This window comes from Chiloscyllium plagiosum, unplaced genomic scaffold (assembly GCF_037043375.1).
Source record: "Chiloscyllium plagiosum isolate Xiang-an unplaced genomic scaffold, Cpla_swu_hap1 HiC_scaffold_12, whole genome shotgun sequence".
In the NCBI taxonomy this organism is placed as follows: domain Eukaryota; kingdom Metazoa; phylum Chordata; class Chondrichthyes; order Orectolobiformes; family Hemiscylliidae; genus Chiloscyllium; species Chiloscyllium plagiosum.
This window is the reverse complement of record NW_028270150.1, coordinates 74,923,849-74,951,301: the sequence shown is the minus strand read 5'-3', so window position 1 is coordinate 74,951,301 and position 27,453 is coordinate 74,923,849. Positions and strand designations below refer to the sequence as shown.

Sequence of the window (27,453 nt, the reverse complement as noted above, 5' to 3'; positions counted from 1 at the left end):
TCTTTGGCCCATTGACCCATCTGACCAACATCCTGTTGTAATCTGAGATAACCTTCTTCGCTGTCCACAACACCTCCAATGTTTGTGTCATCTGCAAACTTGCTAACTGTACCTCTTATGCTCACATCCAAATCATTTATATAAACGATGAAAAGTGGTGGACCCAGCACTGATCATTGTGGTCACAGGCCTCAGTCTGAATAACAACCCTCCACCACCACCCTCTGTCTTCTCCTTTGATCAGGTCCTGGGGGTTTATCCACTTTTATCTTAAGTATACTCCTACTGCCTTTATACTCTTCTAAGGATTCACTAGATCTATCCTGTTTATACCTGATGTATGCTTCCTTCTTTTTCTTAACCAAAACCTCAATTTCTTTAGTCATCTTTGTATTTAAAGAGTTGTTGGCTCAGGTTTTGCTCCAACAGGATATCTAACAGCGTCTGCTATGAATGCGGCTTCCCCTTGCATGTTTAGCTTTTAATGTTTTAGGTATGCCAAGTTGCTGACAGCACAAGCAAGTAACTTCACAGTGAAGGAAACAACAGACCTGTGTACCCTCTTAACCAATCAGATTACTGAGATGTAAAAGTTAACAATGAAAATACTGAGAAGCAAGTGTAAAATAGAGAGAGAGAATTCAATATCAAATCAAATCAAAGATGTCCTCCTATTACTATTGTAGATATTTTTCATTGATTTGTTCTGATGTGTCATGAGTCAGCTTTGGACCAGGTCTGTTTTAAACCCAGGCCTTCAAGCTCAGAATCAGGGACACATGAAACTTCCCATGGAAACATCAATAATATAGTTAAGTGTTAATTGTTGCTAATAAACTTTCGACTAGAGGAAACATACTCTCAGTATCCAGCCTAACACCTCTCCTCAGCATTTTATACTTTTGAATAAGTTCACCTGTCAACCTATTAAAGTCTAATGGATATAGACCCAATCTTTCAATTTTTCTCCATATCAAAACCCCAGAAATGAATTCAATAAACATTCTCTGATCAGCGTCTAATCTAATTATGCCCTTGTCAAATAAGGAACTCAGAATTGTACAGAGGGCTCCAGATGACAACTTGCTGGAGTTCTCATGAGGTGCAATAAAGGTCCCTTCTTGTATATTCCATTCATCTTGCAATAAATGCCAATAATTCATTATCTTAATCACTTGCTGCATCTGCATACTAACTTTTTGATATTCATGTACCAGTTCACCCAGATCCCTCTCTATCACCGTGTTCTGCAATTCTCTCTCCATTTTAAAAATATACTGCTTTTTCATTCTTTCTGCAAAAGTGGGAAAGTGCACATTTTCTCCTATGATACTCCATCTGACGATTGTTTGTCTCCTCGAGTAATCTACATATATCCTTTTGTTGATTATGTCCTCTTGATGAATTGCCTTTCTACCATCTTCATGCCATTGGCAAACTTAAGCTGCATACGTTCAATCCCTCATTAAAGTAATTGATATACCAATATTCAACTTTCCATCATTTGACTTTAATGACTGAGAATTACATGAACTAAAAAATGGTTTTAAAATGGATGTTTCTTACCTAAAATGGCTATTTTGATCATCTGACAAGCCCAGGCACCTGACATGGAATCTATGAAAACAACCACATCTGAATTACCATTTAAATCAAAAAGCATTTAAAATCATCATCAGGCATTAAGGAAGATGCATCGCTTGTTTTACTCAGATTTGGATGATAAATACATATTGTTATGATCCCAGCTGATGGTAATATTGGACTGGTCAGATCCCACTGTGAGATCTGGCTTGATAACTCTCATGGTTTATTCTTTGCAATTTGGCAAACATGGTAGTCAGTCATTGAGCATATTCACTTGAGGCTACCAATATATTTTAACAAAAGAACATAGGTTTAGTCAACAAATTGTAAAAAAGTTATGTGTAACATAATTTAGAAAAACCTATACATAAACAGCAAGACTCAAATATGCTACACTTTACTCAACAATATCTTTCACAGACCATCAACCTCAAGGAAATATCTTTACTTAAAGATTTCTTACTCAATTGACTTTCCATATATTGACCAGATGTGATTCTGTCTGTCTCTTCCACAGACACATAAGCACAAACCAACTCATTGACTCTTCCTGTCCTCCCCCTTAAATGAATGGAAAAAAAACTTAATTTTTTTTTCCAGCTCTGATGGTCTATAGACTTCTTTATACCTATCACAACCTGAAAACCTCAAACAATTAAACTGTTACAGCCCGAAGACCTCTATAAAACTTTCTGCTGGGATGATTTCTCTTCTGAACTCAACCTGCTAGCAGCCTTTATTACTTCTTTCTGAAGATTACAAACCTCAAATTTGTAAACATTCAGTTTCAAAGGCTTGCTTTCTTGAAAAGACTGCCTTTACTGTTCCAAAAGATTTGCTGATATTTTCCTTTTTTAAAAAAAGTAAACTTCGCAGGATTTAAAACTAACATTCAAATTTCTAATCTAAGTTCCCCAAGAAATCAAAACTTCATTGCAACACGTTGAGAAATAGAAGGTTGACCACACCTGTACAACTTGGAGTGAAACAATGACACTGAAACTGCAAGGTACCAGTGACCCTCTGCTCAAACCCAAAGAATAACATTTCATCTTTTGCTAGGGGACTGTGCAGTCTTTAGGACTCAACATGGAATTCAATAACTTTAGAGTCAGATTCTTTCCTTCCATTTTTTTAATCTAACCCCACACCCTAGTCTGGTGATGACATAAATTGCTTTCAGCACAGCCAACCCATTCCCTCCTACTTTCAGCTCTCATTATCGTATTCATGTTCCCTTCTGTCCTGGCTTACTATCAATAATCCCACTGTCTTCTATCCCCTTCATCTTTCTCTCTCTCTCTCTCTCTCTGGGCTCCATCTCCATTTATCCTCTCACCTACTCCACCACCTCACCTAAACCCTAACTCCTGACCATCCTCACACAGGTACCTCATTTTTTAGCTGTTATCAGTTCTGTCACTGGACTCAAAATGTTAAGAGTCATCAAGCCATTCAGCATGAAAACAGATCCTTTGATCCAACTCGTCCATGCTGACTAGACATCCCAATTTGATCTAGTCCCATTTGCCTACATTTGACCTATATTCCTCTAAACCTTTCCTGTTTACGTAACTATTCAGTGCCTTTTAAATGTTGTGATTGTACTAGCCTCCACACTCCCACTGACAGCTCATTCCATATATGCATCATCCTCAGAGCGAGAAACTTACCCCTCAGGTCCTTTGTATGTCTTTTCCCTCTCACCTTAAACCTATGCCCTCTCATATGGACCCCCGCAACTAAACTGGTCTCTCATGGCTGCATTTGGCCCATATCCCTCCAAACCTTTCCTAATCATGTACCCATCCAATATACTTTAAATGTTGTAACTGTACCTGCATCTACCATTTACTCTGGCAGTTCATTCCAGATATGAACCACCTTCTTTATGAAAAAGTTGCCACTCAGATTCCTTTTAAATATTTCTCCTCTCACCTTAAAAATTTGCCCCCTAGTTTTGAACTACCTCCCTTAAGAAAGTGACCCTTGCTATTTACCTTATGTGTGTCCCTCATGATTTTATAAACTTCTACAAGGTCACTGCTCAACCTCCTTAATGCCTGTGAAAAAAGGTCTCTGCCTATCTTGCCTCACCTTATAACTCAAACCCTCCAGTCTCGGCAACATCTGATAAATCCTTTCAGAACCCTCTCCAGTTGAATAATATCCTTCCTATAGCAAGATGATCAGAACTGTACACAGTACTCCAATGTCCTGCACACCCTTAACATGACGTCCTAACTTCGATACTCCATGGTCTGAGCAACAAAGGCAAATGTGCCAAACACCTTCTTTATCACCCTGCCTACCTGTGACGCAACTTTTGAGGAGCAATGTACCTGCACCCCTCGGTCTCTCTGCTCAAAAACACTACCCAAGGCACCACCATTAACTGTAAGTCCTGCCCTTATTTGTTTTACCAAAATGCAACATCTCACATTTAACCAAATTAAACTCCATCTGCCGCTTCTCAGCCCACTGGCCCAACTGATCATGATCCCTTTGTAATCTTGAATAACCTTCTTCATTGTTCACTATACCACCAATTTTGGTGTCACCTGCAGACTTACGGACCATGCCTCCTAAATACTTATCTAAATCACTTATATAAATGACAAACAACAGCGAACCCAGTATCAATCCCTGCGGAACACTGCTGGTCACAGGCCTCTAGTCCAAAGCACAACCCTCCACCACCACCCTCTATCTCCTGTTGTCAAGCCTATTTATATTCAATTGACAAGCTCTCCCTGGATCCCATGTGATCTAACTTTACTAATCAGTCTACCATGCAGAACCTTGCCAAAGGCTTTACTAACGTCCACGTAAACAACATTGACCACTCTGCCCTCATCAATCATCTTGGTCACATGCTCAAAAAACTCAATCAAGTTTGTGAGACATGGTTTCCCATGCACAGAGCCATGCTGTCTAACACTAATCAGTCCCAACCTCTCCAAATGGATGTGAATCCTATCTCTCAGAGTCCCCTTCAACAACTTACCCACCACTGATGTCAAACTCACCAGTTCCCAAGCTTCTCCTTACAGCCTTTCTTAAATAATGGCACAAGATTAGCCACCCTGCAGTCCTCCGGAACCACACTCATGGCTATAGATGATACGAATATTTCTGCTAGGGGCCCCACTATTTCTTTCCTAACTTCCCACAACATCCCGGGATAAACTTGATCAGGTCCCAGAGAATTATCCACTTTTATGTTTTTTAAGACAGCCAGCACTTCCTCATCTGTAATGTAGACTGTTTTCAAGACATCAATATTTATTTCCCTGAGATCCCTAGCCTCCATGTCTTTCTTCACAGTTAAAACTCTGCATTCTCCCCACAGATGCTGCCAGATGAGCTGAGTTCTGCCAGCAATATCTGTTTTCATGTTGACAACTGAAACTAAAACTGGAAGTGGAAATAAACAGCACACTTGAAGCAACAGCAGAAAGAGAAAGACGCATGGGCTTATAACAGCAAGGATAAGTGCTTTCCTCCTCAATCTCTCTCAATCTCAGAAACCAGTGTCAGTGCAAAAGCAACTCAGAAAAACAACCATTCACAGTGAAATCGAGGCAATCTGCAAGGAAAGGAGTTAGAGGTATACTTGAAGAGAATGAAATGGCTGGTCAATGGGTGAAAAGCCAGAAGAATGGGTCTACATTGATAGCTCATTCAGCACAGACACTATGGGCTGAGTGGCCACCTTCTGTACTGTAAAACTCGATCATTAGTGCTGATTAGAAAACATGCACCAATGTTCAGCTGTTTTGATTGAGAATAAATGTTCCCTACATCAACACACAAAAAAACCAGGTCCGATTAAATAAAATCTGCAAAAAGGTTTCTGCCCCTCCAAGTCCTCCTGTATACAACAGCTTATTCTTTATGCTCATGCAAGTTGGATGGGCAGAACACACAATGTAATTCTGTTGTAAAACAGGAAATTACATAAAGAGACATTTAAATCTACTTTCATATGATAATGATACTTATTTTTGAACTTCAGAAGACTTCTCCCAGTGCCAAGTCAATAAGCAGCAGTATAAGTGCTAGACACGTCTACCTGCATCAATCTGACCAATCCCACTGAGGTTATCGCTGCAACAGAGACAACAATAAAAGTGATATGAGGATCTTCTGACTCATCAACTCCCCAAAAGAAAGATTCTTTTTCCAAAAGAAAACAATGATCTCCAAAAAAAACAAAGAAACAAATACGTCCCGGCCCCATTTTTAAAAAAAACTGAGACACCATTAAGCTGATGTCACCTTAAACTTAAACTGAGAGTTTCTGGATCTTTTGGTATTAGGAATGGCGAACTATTGCTTGCATCTCAGCAGCTGCACTGTGGGAGGTGTGATTTTACAGCTGAGATGTGAAACTGAGAACCATCTGTCTGTTCAGGTGGACGTATGAGAGTCCACAGGACTATTTCAGATTGAGCGGTGGAGTTTACGCTGGTGGTTGCTGAGCAATATTTGCCTCTTATTCCATACCACTTTAACTGATTATCGGGTTCATCTAATATTGCCGTTTACAGGACAGTATGGTGCACAAATTAGCTGCACTGTTTTGCCGTGCTACAACAATAACTGCATTTGAAAAATGCTCCACTTGCTGCAACAGTTAAGAACTTTTGAGGCTGTGAAGTATAAATGGAAATTTTCAACCAACCACGACAAAAGTCATTCCCTGCAGTATGGTTGGGATTGTTGATGGAGTGGGGAGCTGGCTCTCATAATCGCTTAAAATAATCCTCCTGCCCCACCCCACTTTCAAGGCCCCTTTACCGGTGTATGCCCTCTACAATTTGTCTTCATTTGTTTGCTTTCTGGTCTGCCTCCGCTGGAACACGCATACAGTCTTTTCCTGTTGCAGAGGGTCAGCAATTCAAAACAATGCAGCCAGGCCTCACAAATCACATCGAGCAGTGAATGCCTGCCTTTTGACACATTTCATTTGTTTTGCAGCAGATTCCCTGCCCACAGTCCCGTGGCCTGGTTTTCTCCGGAGAGGCCAGGCATATCCCCATGCCCCACCTGAGGGCAGAATGATACTGTCCCTGACCTCCATGCTAAAGTGGAAGGCTTGGCAACGCTGATTAATCTTATGCCTAGAGGTTTCAGCACATGACTGACCGACCTACATGATCAACTATCTTCATAACCCCATCTCCAACACTTCTGTAATGAAGAACCGCAGACATTTTAAACTGTAATTCCAAAATGTGTTTTTGCTTAAAGGGTTAACACAACCAGAAATTGGATGCAGATATAGTTAAGTAGCTGTCTGAGACAGAAAGAAGGAGAAGACCCATGAAATTTCACCCCTCAGATGCAAAGGGAATGCAGAAACCGCTCCTGCTGCAGGCGATGGGGGTCGAAGTCACTGAGGACCTCAAGGAGGTGAAGGGCCAGCAAGCCTCACTCTTTGCCTCGGAGGCCTCCAAGATAATCTTCCGGTCCAGGGTCTGCTCGGTGGAGCAGGACGAGATGTGCTCACGTTTCTTCTTCCAGAAGGTGCACAAAGAGAGCTCTGTGCTCAGCAGCCTGAAGGAAGAAGATGGCTCAATAACGTCATCTCAGGCTGACATCATGAGGATCAGCAAAACCTTCTATGCCAGTCTGAATGATGCAAAGAGCGGCGCGGCCTCCCAGTCGTTCCTGTCCTCTATCACGGAGGTCTTAGACGACAGAACACGGGAGAGGCTGGACCAACCGCTATCTCTGAATGAGCTGACCAAGGCCCTTGAATCCTTCGAAAAGAATAAAACTCCCGGAAGCGACGGCTTACAGTACGAGCTCTATTTTGCTCTATGGGACTTGATTGGCCAGGATCTGCTGGAGGTGTATGTCAGTATGCTTCGGGCAGGTACCATGAGTGAATCCATGAGGAAAGGCATCATCACCCTCATCTACAAGCGGAAGGGGGAGAGGTAGGAACTCAGAAATTGGAGACCAATCTCACTATTGAATGTAGACTACAAAATTCTGTCAAAGGTTATTGCCAACCGGGTCAGGTCTGCTCTGGGGTCGGTGATTCACCCTGACCAAACCTGTGCTGTACCGGGCAGGAAGATCTCTGAGAGTCTCGCACTCCTCAGGGATACGATTGCCTACGTGCAGGACAGAGGGTTGGACACCTGCCTCATCAGCCTGGATCAGGAGAAAGCCTTTGACAGGATATCACACAGGTATATGAGAGATGTTGTCTCCAAAATGGGCTTTGGGAAGGGAATCTGCAATTGGATAAGACTGCTCTACACCAACATTGTCAGTGCAGTCTCAATCAACGGGTGGGAATCAGATAGCTTCCCAGTCAGATCTGGAGTCAGGCAGGGCTGCCCTCTCTCTCCTGCCTTGTTTGTGCGCTGCATAGAGCCATTTGCCGAGTCCATCAGGAAGGATGCGAGCCTGAGAGGGGTGACTATTCCTGGTAGCAGGGGTCTGCAGGTTAAGGCCTCCCTGTACATGGATGACGTCGCTGTTTTCTGCTCAGATCTGCTGTCCGTGCACAGACTCATGTGCATCTGTGACCAGTTCGAATGGGCCTCGGGGGCCAAAGTAAACCAAGGCAAGAGCGAGGCCATGCTCTTCGGGAACTGGGCCGACCAATCCTCGATCCCCTTCACCGTCAGGACCGACCACCTGAAGGTGTTGGGTGTTTGGTTCGGGGGCGCTGGGGCGTGCGCCAAGTCTTGGGAGGAGTGTATCAGCAGAGTGAGGCAGAAACTGGGCAGATGGAAGCTATGGTCGCTCTCCATCGCGGGGAAAAAACCTGGTCATCAGGTGTGAGGCACTGTCATTGCTGTTACACGTGGCACAGGTCTGGCCTATTCCCAGAACCTGTGCCGCTGCAGTCACCCGGGCCATCTTCCAATTTATATGGAGATCAAAGATGGACCGGGTCCGAAGGGACTCATGTATAAAGATCTGGGCAACGGGGGAAAAAAACACACCCAATGCCACCCTCACCCTGATGGCCACCTTTGTGTGTGGCTGCATCAAGTTGTGCGTGGATCCCCGGTACGCAAACACCAAGTGTCACTACGTACTGAGGTTCTACCTGTCACCGGTGTTGCAAAGGATGGGCCTAGCCTCGCTGCTGTGGAACGCTCCGAGTAATTGGACTGTTCCATATCACCTGTCCTTCATGGAGAAGTTTATGAAGAAAAACACCTTTGCCCACAAGTCCATCAGGAAGTGGTCAGCACGTAGTGTCCTTGAGACATTTCGGGAAAAGGAGAGGGCGGATCCTATCGAGCGGTTCCCTGAGCAGACTGTCAAAGGCATTTGACAGAATGCCTCATCGCCAGAACTTTCCAACAAGCACCAAGACGTGGCTTGGCTGGCGGGGAGAAGGGCTCTGCCTGTGAGATCCTTTATGCACGCCCGGACTCTGAGCCGCACCGCACGCTGCCCTCGAAGCAGCTGCGGGGGAGAACGAGACTGTCACACACCTCCTTCTGGAATGTGCCTATGCAGAGGAAGTCTGGAGAGGAATGCAGTGGTGTTTGTCGAGGTTCGTCCCGAGCAGCGAGACTCCGTGCTCCATGGTCTGTTCCCCGTGACGCACACTGATACGAACATCAACTGAGGGTCATCAACTCGGTGAAGGACGCTCTCTGGGTGGTCTGAAACCTGTTGACCTTCCAGCTGAAGGAGTTGACCCCGACTGAGTGTTGCAGACTGGCACATTCCAAGGTCCAGGACTATGTGTTGAGGGACACGCTGAAGCTTGGGGCAGCTGCCGCCAAGGCGCGGTGGGGAAAGACCACCGTGTAACATCTGCCTGACTAAGAAGAACAGGGGGCTCACGCAGTCACTTGGGCTCTGCTGACACCTCAGCTAAACATGTAATCGTACAGACCTGTATATATGAATGATTACTCTGTCTCTGTATACCAAGAAATGGAATGTTTACGTATGTATGGCATGACCAACTGTACAGGTCATCAAAATATTATACGAATAAAGTATATTTTTGAAATAATAAAAACAAATTTCAAACAACAGCCATCCAGAGGGGTTGAGAGGTTTACCAGCATTAAAAGCTGTGTCCCTTCATTATCTCATTCCAAGAGAGAACATTCCCAACAATGTAGAGAAAACTGAGATGAGTGTTGAGGGTGCCTTCTGTTTGTTCCTTACCCCGCTGTGAGGAGAGAATCCTAGCTTTCACAGGATTCTGTTTATATGGCGATGGTTGTCCTGGCAACCAAGTGTACGAACCATTGTCAAGTACTGTGCTGCTATCTCATTACACCCACTGTGAATATGCTCTTAACTTGCTCAATTTCTATCCCTACTTTGTAACTCATTCCCTTTCTTGCCTCCTGCAGGCACCAGTGTCATGTGTACGCTCTCTGCCCTGAAGAAGTCAAGACATCTTCTGCTCCATCTCGGAGTAAGAATGTGCAGTTCCCTCAGAGGAAGCACCAGCAAGGATGCCTCCTGCACATTCCACCAGCTCAGATACTGACCCTTTGGTGGGTACTTTAGCTAGAGAATAGTGAGCAGCACAATTTAGTCAGCACGGCATTGTCACATTTCTGCTGGTGGTTGAGGAAGAAACACCCCTGGGTCACTGATGCTCAGAGGATTCCCAGATAGAGGCCACCCACCCAGACATAGGGCAGGAGAGGGCTCCACGGTGTCAGCCTTTCACAACTTCATCCAAACGCACAGTCAGACACAGGAACCGGCAGGTGGGGTTGTCAGACACAAAAGGGAAGCTCACTTGAAGGTTATCTGGATGCTATCTGGACCATGCTGCCTCTAACATGCAAGTATCCAGCTGCCACCTTGGACAGATTGGCAGCTGCCATGGACAGCTAGGTGCAACATCCTCACGGTGGCTGGGTATATGCAAAGAGCTGCCCTCCACCACTCGAGCCACGGTTGCGCATCACCAACACAAAGTGAGACCTGAGCCTCACTCCAGCTACCTCTTCCTCAAAAAGAGTCAGGGTGGTGAGACAATAGACAATAGACAATAGGTGCAGGAGTAGGCCATTCAGCCCTTTGAGCCTGCACCGCCATTCAATATAATCATGGCTGATCATTCCTAATCAGTATCCTGTTCCTGCCTTATCTCCATAACCCTTGATTCCACTATCTTTGAGAGCTCTATCCAACTCTTTCTTAAATGAATCCAGAGAGTGGGCCTCCACTGCCCTCTGGAGCAGAGCATTCCACACAGCCACCACTCTCTGGGTGAAGAAGTTTCTCCTGAGCTCTGTCCTAAATGGTCTACCCCGTATTTTTAAGCTGTGTCCTCTGGTTCGGCACTCACCCATCAGTGGAAATATGTTTCCTACTGCCAGAGTGTCCAATCCTTTCATAATCTTATACGTCTCAATCAGATCCCCTCTCAATCTTCGAAACTCAAGGGTATACAAGCCCAGTCGCTTCAGTCTTTCAGTGTAAGGTAATCCTGCCATTCCAGGAATTGACCTCGTGAACCTACGCTGCACTCCCTCAATAGCCAGAATGTCTTTTCTCAAATTTGGAGACCAGAACTGCACACAGTACTCCAGGTGTGGTCTCACCAGGGCCCTGTACAGCTGCAGAAGCACCTCTTTGCTTATATATTCAATTCCTCTTGTTATGAAGGCCAGCATGCCAGGGACTACACTTAAACATAATGGGAAGGAAAGGACATAGGTGGCATAGGTAATCCTTTATCCTTCATTGATAACACATTATCACATCTGTAATAAATGTTTGGTTTTCATCAGAAATACTGTGGCTATAAAAATTGATCAAATGCTGGAATCCTGTAACGAGTAACTCACCTCCAAGCTTCCCAAATCCTGTTCATCATCTATAAGGTACAAGTCAGGAGGGTGATGGAATGCTCCCCAATTGCCTGGACAAGTGCAGCTCCAACAATACTTGAAGCTTGACACCATCCAGGGGATAAAGCAGCCCGCATGATTGGCACCACATCGACAAGCATCTAATCCCTCCACCATCAACATGCCATAGCAGCAGTGTGCACCATAAACAAAAGGCATCTATATCCCATATATGAATTTTTAAAACATCAGCTCTGAGGGTGATTGTGATTTCAGGTGCAACAGCAAGAATGATGCCATCCTGAGCACCACACAATGTTCTAAACCTGTCTGAATGATTGCTATCCCTGCCGCAGTGGCCATAACAGGACAAAACTCTGTCAGCATTGAATGGGGGATCTTCAGATGTTAAGGAGACATCCATCAATTTATAGCGGTGAGCCTAAGTGGGCAGTATAGCAGCTGCCCAGTTATGCCATCATTCAGCAGTCATGCACGGACAATAACATTTAAACAGAGTCCTCTGAACAGGAGGCCTGTGGGATGTATCCCATTTGGTTGAAAAGCATTCAGTGTGTTTGCTACATACACTGTTGGTGCACACTGCAGATATGACATTTAGGAATAAGTCAACTTCCTTGACTGGTCACTGCTGACAACCATGACAAGCTGCCTGGCTTTGTATCTGCACTGAACATCAAGGCCACTCAGAGAGCCATGAATACCCAAGCTTTGATTGTGGCAGCTATATGCAAAAAGGAAGGATAAGGCAAAGATGTTATAAGCATCCAAGTAGACATAAAATGATAGCGCGTTAAGACCAGGTGAGGAGCTCTGACGTGCACCGTGATCTAATCTGTGAGATGGTTATCTGTCCCTATGTACAAAGTGACTTGGTAGTTACACTACAATGAGAAATGCTAGTGCCCTCCTGAGTGCAGCATTGAAGTGGAGACCTGTATTACAACTGGGTCACTGATGTGTCATGACGGTGCAGTGAGCTGGTAGTTAAGTGATGCCAATGTCTGTGGGTGGGGATTTGAGTGGTCAATGCCAATGGAATGTACTCTCGGATGTTGGAGACTGCTGTCCAAAGAGGAGACCTGGAAGAGCAAGCGGGGAGCAGGATCCTCCAGATACATGCTCGGAGTTTCACATCTGGAATTGTCTCCATTCAGCATGGGAGAACAATGAGGTGAAGTAGGGTACAAGTAGCAGCAAACGGATGCTAATAGGCTTCTCACTGCTCACTGGTGAGATTCTCAATGTTCGAAACTTAGTTTCAGAATCAGACTTTCTTTTCTCAACATTGGGAACCTCATTTGTTCTGATTTTGTAATATTTTCCCAACTGAGTCATCATTGCCAACATTGTTCAGGATTTGGGAAAATTCCACCATGTGGCTCTCTGATATTCGCCTACCCAGGCCTAACCTCCCATCAGCAGAAGATAGAGCGATGAGGAGGGAAGACCAATCGAATGAATTTTAAGGAGGCTCTTGAACAGGAAAGAAACAAGAAGAGTTGGAAGAGACCAGTAAATAAATTCCATAGACTGAGAAGCAATGAGACAAACAGGGACAAACATGAATATGGCCCAAAGTTCTGGGAATAAGCACAGGCCAGAGTAAGAAACAGGAAGCAATGGTCATAAAACTAGAAGTCAAATTACCAAGGTGTGAGGCCATGGAGTGATTTCCCCTCTGAAAGAGAATTTTAATTTTGGAGGCAATGTGGCATAGGTAGGGAGTGTAGATCAGCAAAGATATGGGATAATGGACAAGTAGGACATGTTTCAGGAAAGGAACTGTATCATTAAATTTTGGATGAGCTGACATTTTTGGAGGGTGCAGGGTCAAAAATTGATGGAAAGCATTGGAATATCTGAGACTTGAGGTGACAATAAGTGTGAGTGCACATATAGAAGTTGTCAACTTCTGGATTTATAACCTTCAGAATTGTTGGACGGAATCTATTATTAATTTTCCATTATTCTTAGATCTATGGAAAACAAAAACTATGAACCTGACAGATTCTTGAAGATATGCACTTACTGTTTAACATAAACCGTAACTGCTGGTTCTAAACGGGGCATGTATTGATCTGAACTTTATTTGTTGAAAATTATTAAGACAGTTCCCAAAAAACACCTGTGATGTTGCTTTACGTATTTATCCTTAATGTTTACTACTTTTAGTTCGTAGATACCAGGTAGGAATGCACAACATGAATTGTAGTTCCTCATATTTTGCCTTTTTCCCATTTAAACCAATGTCTTTTCCAAACTTTACCCTGCATGTTGTTTCAGACATTGATGTAATACAGTGGCTGGCTATGCTTTCAAATAATAATTGCCATTGTATAACACAGATTGTTATAGAATAAATTAAAATTTTTGCTGGAATAACAGAATCTTTAGGATTTGGTGTGAGAGTGGAGTAGTGAGTTTAGTTGTTCAAGTGTTGATAACAACTCAGTATTAGAAAGGAAATTACCCAAACAATGAAAAGGTTGGGAGTGAACAAGGCATTCCAAAAATAACTACACTGTCGTCTCTGCTTTTAGTTGTCAGGAGTCCAGATCAAGCAGTGCCAAGCACTGACTGACATCATGACCCACGTCATTAACTTACCTAAACAGAATGGGACAGAGTCTGACTGAAGACAGTAGCATTGTGTAGTGTAGCTCCGTCTCCCCAGATTGTGCCTTATGAGGCTCTACTTAAATGTGTCAGCGTTATTTACATACAAACGCCATAATAAATTTGAAGGGATCATGAGTTTACAAAGCTTTGGAAAATGGATCCTAAATTAAAATCATTCTAGTTATGCTTTATAGCTACTAATTTCCTTTACAATATTAGTTTATGCAGCTGCTTTGAAAAGGTATCCTCCTCGGAACACATAAAATGATATCATATAAATGAAAGGGTCCGTTAAAGAACTCAGAATGGTAAAAGCCAGAACTGTACAGATTTGGCTACTGAAAAATAAGCAGGCTGTGGTAAAAAATGAACATTGCCTTTCCACTACCTTAACAGTTAATATTACATTCACCTTTTTCCCTGTAAAACTCAGCATCCTAAACTGGCAATTGCTACTCCTGGTCATTCTCTATCCATCCTGGATAGTGCACAGGTTTGTGCCTGTCAGGTGAGGACAGAAGTGGCTGTGTGTTTAATTAGCCTGTTTCTCACTATCCGGGTTCACAGATAAAGAATAATCCTTTTGGTATGAGTCCAGAGCCCTGCTGATACCAATGAAACCTTCTGCAGAAATGGGAGAAAATAAAGGGAATTTTAAAAGTGAAATGATTTAAATATCACCAACAGAGAAACAAAGGATTTCATTTATATAGCACCTAACACAGCCCGATGATAATTCAAAGCACTCAGCAGCCACTATATATTTTTCTGAAGTGTACCACTGTTGCAATGCAGAAAGCATGGCAGCCAATTTGTTGATAGGAAGCTCCTGCCAATAGAAATGTGATAAACGAGCAGGTAATCTGCTTTGCTGATATTGGTTGAGGGACGAACATTGATCAGGACACAGGGAAGAATTCACCAGAGTTCCCTCTAAGCTACAGAGCCATGTGGTTGTGCAACAATCCGAAATACCCTTCACAGTCCACACACAACTCTGTCACTTTAAACTAACTGCAGCCTTGCAAAAAAATAAAAGGGGAGTGCATAAACTTAAATAAAATGTGGGGTGCACACAAAAATAATTAGAGGAAATTTTGGAATTTCACCTACTGTACTCCAAAATGCTGCCACATGATCTGTTTGCATCCATCTAGAAACTGAGTGGAACATTATATTCAAGGACTATATCTCTGACAATGTAGCACTCACTCAACACTACACTTGAGTCTATCTTTTGTTAGTCTTCCAGTCCCTGGCTTGGAACTTGAATCCACAATCTTCTGACTTAGAGGCAAGCCTGCTACCAATAGCTCACTTGCTGAGGGATTATGGCACAATGCATCAATAGCACAAAATCACAGAAAACCACTGAAAAATATTGTTGGCTACACAAGGCTCAAAATGTTTACATTCAATGCAAAGCAGTTATCTAATTTATTATGAAGGAATGCTATTCTGGTCAATTTTTGTCAGAACTTGTGGTTTGCCAACACAGATTAGAAAACCCTGTACAGTAAAGAAAATAGCAACCATACTTTAAAAGGAGTTCACTGAGAGCAAAGTACTTTGAGATGTCCTGAGGCCATAAAAGGTACTATATAAATGCAAGTTCTGGCTTTCTTTCAAATGATTATTTAACGTCACAAGCTGCATGAAATCAAAACAGGCTGCAAATCTTTTTTAAAATCTTCATCTTTCACATTTTTTTACTGGAAATGCTTTTTGCCCTTTGCCTTGAAACAAAGTGAGCAAATCTGATGGCCACATAATCGGTTGTTTATTCCCATTCTCTGTGATCTTATACAATCAGCCCCTGTACAAGGAGCGGGGGCAGCTTCTTAGCTCTGGATTGCTGCTTAAAGCAACACAGCTCTTTCAAAGCGACCTCCTGCCAAGTTGTAGATGAGTATGAGAAATCTCAGTAAGTTATTCAGAATAAATGTGGACATCTACGTTAATAGCCAATCTGTAAAGAATTTCCTTCCAGAAGAACACACGAAGTTTAGGAGGAGAGCCACTGCAGTAGCAAATTTAACATTGATTTTCCTCTGCAGCCCAAGCTTTAAAATTAAATATTTTGTGATGAATTTTATAAATCAGCATGCTGATCATGAGATAAAGTATTTTGAAAGAAGAATTAACTGTATTTGTGCACTATTGAAGAGCAATGTGAAAAATATCCTTCCTTAATTACAACTATGTCATAACATTTTGGTATACACTTAATAAAAACCATAGGACTTTTTTTTCTTGTGTGTATGAGTTTTGAAAGAGACTTTGCAACAGGATGTGGTTTAGCACTGAGCACCAAGCCTGGCCTACACCAGGTTTCCTGTCAGGCTGTGACTGTTAAAGGCTGGGGCCGTTATCTCTCTGCTGTCAGGCCCAGCTAACTGTAACGCTTGTCCTTAGTGCCTCACTTCCTTGGTTTCTTACAGCATTTCCTGAGCACAAATTGATAAACCATTGACATGCTTTGGAAGAGGAAAAAAGGCACAGGAAGCTGATGTTTAAACTCTCGGTCTTACGGGGCCTAGAAGGAGAAAAGCTCCAAATTAGAAGCTGTATGAACTTCAGCATTTTATGCCAAGCTGTTAAATTGTGTCTTGTGAAAGGACAAACAAGGGATCCTACTATTTCTTTCCGTGCACAATGTGGACTCTGCAAAAGTCATTGCTATTGCTACGAACTGACTAAACGTCGTGTCAGGATGTGAGTCTGCACTGCCTGTTGGCTGAGGCAGATTCACTGGGATTTTATTTTCTTTTTCTGAAACTGGTGGTTGTTTACAGACAGCTCTTGTGGTAAAGCAATTTAAGGCACAGATTACTGAAGTTATCTTGTTCACCCATGAAGAACAAGGGAGCAAAACAGAAAGGAAAACGGAAGGGTGCGAAGGACACTGCGTTTGGTTGTGACCTAGGTGACTACTTACAGAACTCCGGACAGGATGGTAAAGTAAACCCTTATTATGTTTAATTTTACAGTTAAAAGCCACTTGAAAGGGTGTCTCACTGATCATTGCATGCATCTCCTTCTCTCTGGACTGTGCTAAACTGAAATCTGCAGTCCGTTAAAAGGAGGATTTATTCCGTCAGTTAAATCGTACTAGCACTCTCTTGGAATTGGGTGAAATTTAAATCAAACATCAGTGGATCCTTTATATTTTACAGTCTGATTATAACATCAAGTGTAAAAATAAATCAAAGGAATTTCCATCCACGTCCTGTGTATATTCAGGCTTTGCAGTTAATCTAATTTTTGTGCAATCAGTTGATTTTAAATGAATGCCTCCTCAGGCAGAAAAACACTCCATCAACTCACTGCTCCCTTGTACAACTCTACAAGTGGCTTGGTGGACCTCAGTAACACAGCTGTTTGTTCCACATAATGCGTTACGCAGGACAAAAATTTATAAAATAAAATCTAAATGAAATTACCAAAGTACAGTAACTAACAAACAATAAATACTCAGTGACAGTGTTTTACAGAACAGCAATTCCTAGGAAAATGCTTTGGCTAACACAATTATCTGAAATTATTTATTAAATCAGACAGATATTCAGTCTGGAGGAGAAAGTGTCTTTTCTAGTGGCTGTGGATGAAAGAGGTGAGGAGGCAGGTTTGGTAGCGGGGGTGTCGGAGCACTGCCTGGTCTGGAAACTGTTTCATGTGGGAATTGCTAAATGAAGGTGGGAATTGCCTTCAAACCTACAGGGCTTGATCTTTGGCTAGTTCCCAAACAGCTGGCAAACAGATTTTTCTTGGTGACTACACGATTCAACAATGTTGCAAAGGAGAGGAAAGAATTACACGGCTGGAAATTCTCGGCTGTTGGCAGGTGGAAAAAATAATAATTGCTGCAAAACCAGGGGTTCGGGTAAGGTTGAAAGTTGCTTTGAAGCATATTGCAGGGACTGTGTCCTCAAATGTCTTAGAGTGGGCCATGTGTTCAGCTTTAGAAGTTCAATCTTGTTTATCAGCATTAGCTCAGCATGCTTCCACTGATTGCTAAAGGAACAATAATAATAACTCATATATATATATATATATATATATATACACATACACAAACACACTCCTCTAACAAGATGTATATAATGCATATGATTAATTAGCTATTGTTTAAATTGAAATGTTATTGTTGGTCCTAAAGTTCAAGCAAGAACCAAATCAATCTGCCCCACTGACTGCAGAATCACTGAGATTACTTATATCATCTCTGTGACAGCACAAGACTTTGCTTCCTGTTCAGTTTGTTAGGAAACAAAGCTTGTCTTTTGAGATTAAGTGGTGGTGTACTACACAAATTTCATGTCTGATCATTGTTCAAGTTCTGTTGCTCAGGAATGGTCGAACGTTAAAGGATTTGAGAAGACCCTATTTTTGTTTGCTCTGTTTAATGGAGGTATAGTCTTGAATATAAGGAATTAACAATGGGAACAATATAACTTGTTTGCATTAACATATTCCAACTCTAGTTCAAAGCATTCATCTAACAATAAGTGGGCCATTTCTGAAGGCTTGTTATCAGCCAATTGGGAGGAAGTTCTAACTTCTTGATGATTGCAAGGTGTGAGGCAGACTAATGCAATAGTGAATATTTAATTCCAGTTCACCACATAATGAGAGAAGTTCAACAGCAAATCTATCAGTTTCTAGGTGTTCAGAAGTTTGGAGAGATCATCTTTAGATAATGATCTGCCTTGTCAGACCTCCACTGAAAGTGTAATGAATGCTATATTAAAAGCAGATGACTTTTATTTGTGACGAAGGTCTGTCAGAAACAAGCACATGTCACTCAGGGCCTGAAGATCATTTACTGAACCCTGGTTGAAAGTGATCTACAAATTTGCAAAATTATTCACTACAGTTTGCTACGGTGTCCTTACATAACACCAGGTATGTATGTAATTCTTTGCCATGCACTTGTTAGCTCTACATCACAAACCATAAATGTTATACTTCCATTATCAGTGTTAAATTACTTTTGACTTTTTTTGTCAAAATTTTCTGCATTATATACTTCTGTGTTATTTTGCGTCCACTGAGGATGCTGACTTTTGTTGGTGCGTTGAGAGATGTGTTAAGGGTGTGTTGTTTGAAGATTGTCATTGCCCTGTGAAGGGAACACACGATCAATAGGCACATCTTGTGTACAGAATTGCCCTCACTTGTACTAGCAAACAGTGAAGTACTATGTATATGAATGGGGGTAGGCGAAAGCAAGTACTGCAGATGCTGGAGATCAAAGTTAAGATTAGAGTGGTGCTGGAAAAGCACAGCAGGTCAGGCAACATCAGGAATGTTGTAGGGCTTTTGCCCAAAATGGTGATTTTCCTGCTCCTCAGATGCTGCCTGACCTGCTGTGCTTTTCCAGCATCACTCTAATCTTGATATGAATGGGGGTGCCGATCCTAATGTAGCCGCATAACAGGCATTGCCCAATATAATGCGTTGGGAAGTTCCATGAACTTAAAGGCTCCATATAAATGCAAACGGTTGTTGTTGGTCTTCTCCAACCTCTGAAGGCTCTGTTCCTTCCGAGCTGTCCTGACAAAGAATTCAATAACAGCATCCACATAAAGAGCGTCCTGTTTTTTGTCTGGTGTTCCACCAACAGGTTCACATCGCATGGTTTTGGAGGGGGGCCAGTTCAGTCTTTACACATGAGAGCAATTCCTTCCTGTAGCACATTTCCTTTGCTTTCTCATTGCCTTTATAATATTATCCACACAATAATATTATTTCTACTATTTGCTACATCCTCGCCAGCATTTCCCTCAGTGAGTACAATGCTTATGCATAAATTTCCTATTTCTCTTCATGCCATTTAACATCCACTTTATGCTGAAACCCAAGTCCTATCTTTGTGTTCTCTCTCAATGTAAAAATTTCTGAGTGTCATGAAGCAATATTGTCCAGATCTCTGATGACCTGCCACATCCAATGTGACCTTTGTATTGTTGAATCAAAATTCACTCATATCTCATCAGTACAGGGGCCACGAGTAACTGATATCCAACAAAGGGTTTTTTGTACATGTTGTCAATCATTTCTCACTCGACAGTTTGGCAAAGAGAATGTTGACACCTCTTATAGATAGGTAAAAACAATGACTGCAGATGCTGGAAACCAGATTCTGGATTAGAGTGGTGCTGGAAGAGCACAGCAGTTCAGGCAGCATCCGAGGAGCAGTAAAATCGACGTTTCTGCCAAAAGCCCTTCATCAGGAAAACAGGCAGAGAGCCTGAAGGGTGGAGACATAAGTGAGGGGAGGATGGGGGTGGGGAAAAAGTAGCATAGAGTACAATAAGTGAGTGGGGGAGGGGATGTACGTGATAGGTCGGGGGGGGGGTGGAATGGATAGGTGGAAAAGAAGTTAGGCAGGTAGAGCAAGTCATGGGGATAGTGCTGAGCTGGAAGTTTGGCAGAGGAGATGACCTGGGGGTTGCAGTGAGAGACAGACTCACTGAGTTAGTTGCACAAGAAATGAGGAACGTTCATTGGCATTAATGTTTTGTGATGGGCTTCATCTTTTTTTATTTTCATTCATGAATTTGCATTCTCCAAAAATGAACTTGTAGACCACATACATCTTCCTATAATTTCATCAGTGGTTCTTAAGTTCCTCCTTCCTTTGCTCAAAATGGAAGGTCCAAAGGCCCTAAGATGCTGAGAGACCCAAATCCAAGTTCTACGCTAGTTATTGCCTCTGTGTCATTGGGGAGGACTAAGAGATACATTGATTCAGCTTGCTGCCCTTCTGATTCTGCAACTCAAGCTCAGTGCTGAGGTTGGGGTGAATGTGCATTGTTGGGATTGAATAACAGAAGCTTTACTTCACAGCTAATGTTACTATTGTTGCTCATTTACCCTTAGTAAATTGGCCAATTTAAGATTAAAGGTTGTACCTGTACCTCCCTCATCCAGCAGCCTTGGGACCAGGCCTTTGTCTAATCAGAGACGATGAGAGGTCAAGACACAAACATTTTACAAGTAAAGTCTTCACCTTGACTGGTATCAATCACACACCCAATAGATTAATGATTTTCCAATTGGACACTAGAATTAGGATTTAGGGTAACAATAAATGGTAGAGCGTGGTGTGCAAAACGGAGTTACTAAGTTGTTTTCCATCTGAATGATGGTTATGTGCTTTGGAAAGCCTTTTCTATTTATATTTGTTCTAGTAGTTACATCATCATGTAAATAACTAGAAAAAGAAGACCACTAGAAAAGACATATGTACTAGTTCTGAATTCATATTCAAAACAAATTAACTTGTTATCAAAGAGCAAAGTAGTTAAAAGGGAAACTGCATTTTAATGATTCTTTACTAATGAATCATTGGTCAAACTTAAATTGTCCTTTTAAATACACCCATCATCTATGCTGCTGTATGGTTTTCTACTCCGATTCTGTGATGTCTCAGTGTAAAAGATATATGTCCCCACCGGAAAGGCTATATTTGTACTGAATCATCGTTTAAAGCTTTTGTAAATCTACTAATTAGCTGATTATCCCCTATATGCACATGTATAAAATAAAATGTTTTGGAAGCTTAAGATTATCTTTCTGTTTTGAATGACGGTTGGAGTTGGGATAACATATCATTACTTCGTAACTGTTACATATATTACTAGTCTTGGCTTTATTGTTATGGAGAGGTACTAAATGGTGACAAGGCACTCCCCCCAGGGCCACAGGGACTATCAATGCTAACTGTTCTGAATCTGCTACACATTTAATGCAGATCACCATCAGCACGGAGCGAGAAATGTAAAAGGAAAAACTAATTTGTAGAAAAAAAAATTAATATGAAACTTCTAATTGATTTTACTTAGTTTGTGAATGCACCAGAATACATTATTTTGTACAACTGGTGTGATTCATCTTACAGGAAATGGGTAATGTCAGAGGTAGCAAGCATTATCCAATGCATAGGAAGTTGAAAAGTAACCTTATAGATGTTTATAAAATCATGAGGATTTAGATGAAGTGAAGAGCAAAGATCTTTTCCCAAGAGTAGAGGAGTTCAAAACTAGCGGACATAATTTTAAGGGGAGAGGAGAAAGATTTAAAACGGACCTGAGGGACAGCATTTTCAAACAGGGCAGATCATACATGGAATGAACTGCCAGAGGAAGTCGTAGATGAAGGCACAGTTAAAACATTTAAAAGATACATTTGGATGGGTACATGAATAGGAAAGCTTTGGAGGGATATAGGCTAAATACAGGCAAATGGGACTAGTTTAGTTTTGGGAAACTTAGTCGGCATGAATGGGTTGGATCGTAGGGTCAGTTTTGTGCTACATGACTCTATGACCCAATTTCTCTAAAACTTGACAAGGAATAATGAAAGTGACATAAATACAGATTGATACAAGGACCATAGATACAGGGAAAGCCAGAAGTGCTATGGATGCTGGACGAAGGAGGGTCAGATTAAGGTGGTACAACCAGCATTACACTTTCCCAAGATCTTTAAAGCAACCTCTAAGTATGTATGGATGTGAAGCTAGAAAAAGCATAGCAGGTCAGAGAGCATCTGAGGAGCAGAAAAATCAGTGTTTTGGGCTGAAAATTCAGGTTCTGGTGAAGGGTTTTGGCCTGAAATGCTGACTTGCCTGCTCCTTGGATGCTGTCCAACCTGCTGTGTTTTTTCAGCTTCACATCTGTTGACTCTAGCATCCAGCATCTGCAGTCCTTACTGTTTCTATGTACATATATTGCACACAGAGATTAGACTGACCGTAGAGACCCTTATATAGGCATAGCCAACTGGTATTGATTGGAAGGGGCAGGGGTGGGGGTATTGTTATTCTGTTGGAAAATTAAATGCCAAAGCAATCACTGACATAATGCTCCTCCTTTCAGCCATCTTAATCACTGACGATCAGCAAGTAAAAAAGATTTACACTTTTCAAGTTTTTTTACACTGTCACAATCACGAATTGCAATGGCTTTAAACATAGATGTGATCATGAATCAAAGCCAAGGGCAGCAGATTAGAAATGAAACCTGAAAGAGTGTTCCATGTTGCAGCAGAGGAACCAGAGCTTCCAAAATCTGCCTGGTGCAAGCAAAGCCCATCCAAGAGCTTCAGGTCCACTGAACAAGCCAGATAAATAAGGAACATGAGAACAATTGAGTGGCTTAATTACCAGTGTTTGAGGGTCAGATGTGGGTGGTAGATTGAACAGTGACAAATGGAGTATGAAAATGCATTTAAGAAATAAGCAATGAAAAAGGGCAGACAGAAAGTTCAGAATGACAATTTGAAAATTAAAACTAAACTTGTGAGCTACTGTTGAAGACGTTTGGCAATTTATGCAAGCCAGTTGACGTGAAATGTGCAGCTGAACTGTTACACAATCGGAGATTCAATAAATGCAGAACGTCGAACAGTCAGGAAAGAAGGTTACAATTTGTGACTTTCAAAGCTCTTAGATCAAGTGGCACAGGAATCAACATCTAATTCTGGAAACCACAGGCTTCCCTGGACAGGCCTGATTAACGACAAAACACAGCAGTGAATAAATGCAACTTCCAGGTTAAATTAGAGGTTCGATTTTCTTAGGAATATTAGACGTTTTTACAATTCAGTTAGGATTTGTGGAGTGTGGCGTTCTCAACAGAGACTTGTATATTCCTATGAGCCACTGACCCCTATTTATCCTGCTTCCTCCCATTATTCCAAATCAATGTGCTCTATAAGCGAAAGTCCATCATTGATGGTTAAAAAAAAGGGCATCCAATTCTGTACAAACGTCTTTCAGTAGTAATCCAGTGGCAACTCACAATATCCACAAAGATCTGAATTTCCAATATTATTCAGATCTGTAGAACTTTTACCTCAGAAAGAGATAACATAGTGGAACTATTCTGTGCTTATCAGCAACACTCTATTGAACTAACAATGTTAATTGTTTACAGTGTACACTGAAATAGTAATAGATCATAACCTGAATGTTTCAAGTGACCACCTACTAATCTTTCTGGCAACTGCAGGCTTTCTTGTTCATCAACAAATTATTAATTACTGTAATAATCATGAAATGATGCAGATGCTGTTATTCTGAAACAAAAACAGTGTTGAAAATAATCAGGTTAGGCAGCAATTGTGGAGAGAGAAACAGAGCGAATATTTCAGGTGAAGAAACTTTATCAGAATTGGCAATTACTCTGAACTACACTCTTCCTTCATCATTTTGTGTTATAGATAGATAGTGTTTCAAAATGAAACAATTCAGAAATACGGTGACTAATGACCCTCAATTTTTTCTCAGTAAAATACAGACACATTTGAAACTTTTAAGAGATTCTGTATTTTACCGAGCCTGAGTGCTGTTCAGTTGCAATCATTTGTTTCTACATCATGTATGTTTTACAGAGCACTCAGGGGTTTATTTTGATTCCTTCAATCTGATGAGTGCCTGAGGTCTTCATTACTTAGAGATAGTTATGGAGACATAGAGTCATACAGCATAGAATCAGTCCAATTCACTGGCCTAAATTAATCTAAGTTAAAAATCACACAACACCAGGTTACAGTTGAACAGGTTTGTTTGGAAGCACTTCCAAATAAACCTGTTGGACTGTAACCTGGTGTTGTGTGATTTTTAACTTTGTACATCCCAGTCCAACACCGGCATCTCCAAAACATAAATTAATCTAAACCCATTTACTAGCGTTTGGTCCATATCCCTTTAAACCTTCCTATTCACACACCCATCCAGATGCCTTTTAAATGTTGTAATTGTACCAGTCTCCACCACTTCCTCTGGCAGCTTGTATACTCACACCACCCTCTATATGAAAAAGTTACCCCTTAGGTCCCTTTTAAATCTTTCCCCTCTCACTTTAAACGTATGCTCTCTAGTTTTTGCACTCCCCTTTACACAACTAAAACCGGCTCTCCTTAAATAGGAACTAGAACATTGTGCTATAAGGTGGGTTACAAGGGTCTCCAAGCCCTCTGTTCTTTCCTCTCCCGACGTCCCCAACAGTACCCTTCCACCGACACTCTCATTCGTTTGGTCGAACTGGTCCTCACCCTTAACATTTTCTCCTTCGAATACTCACACTTCCTCCAGACCAAAGGGGTAGCCATGGGCACACGTATGGGCCCCAGCTATGCCTGTCTCTTTGTTGGATACATAGAACTGTCGATCTTCCGTCATCACACCGGCACCACTCCCCACCTCTTCCTCCGCTACATTGATGACTGCATTGGCACCAACTCATGCTCCCACGAGGACGTTGAACAATTCATCAACTTCACCAACACATTCCACCCAGACCTTAAATTTACCTGGACCATCTCTGACACCTCCCTCCCCTTCCTGGACCTCTCCATCTCCATTATGACGACCGACTTGACACTGACGTTTTTTACAAACCCACCGACTCCCACAACTACCTGGATTTCACCTCTTCCCACCCTACCTCTTGCAAAAATGCCATCCCGTATTCCCAATTCCTCCGCCTCCGCCAGATCTGTTCCCAGGAGGACCAGTTCCACCACAGAACACACCAGATGGCCTCCTTCTTTAGAGACCGCAATTTCCCTTCCCACGTGGTTAAAGATGCCCTCCAACGCATCTCGTCCACATCCCGCACCTCCGCCCTCAGACCCCACCCCTCCAACCGTAACAAGGACAGAACCCCTTGGTGCTCATCTTCCACCCTACCAACCTTCACATAAACCAAATCATCTGCCGACATTTCCGCTACCTCCAAACAGACCCCACCACCAGGGATATATTTCCCTCCCCACCCCTTTCCGACTTCCGCAAAGACCATTCCCTCCGTGACTACCTGGTCAGTTCCACGCCCCCCTACAACCCACCCTCCCATCCTGGCACCTTCCCCTGCCACCGCAGGAACTGCAAAACCTGCGCCCACACCTCCTCCCTCACCTCCATCCAAGGCCCTAAAGGAGTCTTCCACATCCAAAGTTTTATTTGCACATCCACTAATATCATTTATTGCATCCGTTGCTCCCGATGCAGTCTCCTCTACATTGGGGAGACTGGACGCCTCCCAGCAGAGCGCTTTAGGGAACATCTCCGGGTCACCCGCACCAATCAACCACACCGCCCTGTGGCCCAACATTTCAACTCCCCCTCCCACTCTGCCGAGGACATGGAGGTCCTGGGCCTCCTTCACTGCCGCTCCCTCACCACCAGATGCCTGGAGGAAGAACGCCTCATCTTCCACCTCGGAATACTTCAACCCCAGGGCATCAATGTGGACTTCAACAGTTTCCTCATTTCCCCTTCCCCCACCTCACCCTAGTTCCAAACTTCCAGCTCAGCACTGTCCCCATGACTTGTCCTACTGCCTATCTTCTTTTCCACCTATCCACTCCACCCTCCTCCCTGACCTATCACCTTCATCCCCTCCCCCACTCACCTATTGTACTCCATGCTACTTTCTCCCCACCCCCACCCTCCTCTAGCTTATCTCCACGCTTCAGGCTCTCTGCCTTTATTCCTGATGAAGGGTTTTTGCCTGAAACGTCGATTTTGCTGCTCCTTGGATGCTGCCTGAACTGCTGTGCTCTTCCAGCACCACTAATCCAAAATCTGGTTTCCAGCATCTGCAGTCATTGTTTTTACCTATGTAGGAGTTACTGTGTTTAGTCAGGAAACCCCTCAGGCTAACCCAAAAGAAGCTCAGCAGGAAGCCTTTATATTTATTCAGTGCATTGAAGCAATTAAACTACCTTTGAAATGAAGCAGTTCTGACACCTATCATTTTAATAAAACACGTTTTCTCAGACTTGACGATTTTTATTAATTCACTTGTTCTGAAGATAGAGGGTTAGTTCTTTTTGTGTTTTGCCTCTCAGACATTTAACAAATACCCAGCATAAAATATTGAGGAAAATTAGGCACTAGTTTATTGAGTACATAGTTACAATCCATCTGAAATGTCCTTGACCTTTAGCTCATCAATGCACACACATTTTCTAAAGGTACTTTGCTTTGGAACAATTTTACGATTATGCCAAGATTTTCAGGTGCCCCCAACTGACATTTGGGAATGTGGTAAATCTGCAGTCCAAGGGTGTATTGAAGATTTTCTCTTCTTGTAATTCCTGATAACAGTTTTCCAATGCACCTAAGAAAAGATAAACTTGCCTCTTTTGTTGACTCTGGATGTAATTTTTGTAGAGGAGGAGGAACACAATCAGAAAAAGGAGACGTGGAGTGTCAAACATCACTAAAGTATTACTTGCATCCAACCTCTCCCCCTACAAGTCCACACCCCAAAGAGTGTACAGGTCTCCAAAAGCTGGCTGGAGATCTCTACAAAGGAGACAGGACAGCTGCTAAAATCTTAAAGTCCCAGGCCACTTTCAGCATTGCTTTAATTGTGTAAATGATGATCATATT

At 42.3% G+C, this 27,453-nt stretch overlaps 1 protein-coding gene and 1 long non-coding RNA gene across 2 annotated transcripts in view; one reads left to right on the top strand and one right to left on the bottom strand.

Moving 5' to 3' along the window:
• The window catches only part of LOC122555542 (uncharacterized), a 69,365-nt gene that overhangs the window by 23,933 nt on the left and 17,979 nt on the right, over nt 1-27,453 (bottom strand). Inside the window, exon 2 of the long non-coding RNA XR_015758909.1 lies at nt 1,567-1,617. This is a non-coding gene — a long non-coding RNA (uncharacterized LOC122555542). The remainder of the gene's footprint in view (nt 1-1,566; nt 1,618-27,453) is intronic.
• The window catches only part of arhgap31 (Rho GTPase activating protein 31), a 102,423-nt gene continuing 91,369 nt past the window's right edge, over nt 16,400-27,453 (top strand). The window contains exon 1 of the mRNA XM_043700660.2: nt 16,400-16,998. Coding sequence (XP_043556595.2) covers nt 16,896-16,998 — 103 coding nt within the window. The 5' untranslated portion in view covers nt 16,400-16,895. The remainder of the gene's footprint in view (nt 16,999-27,453) is intronic.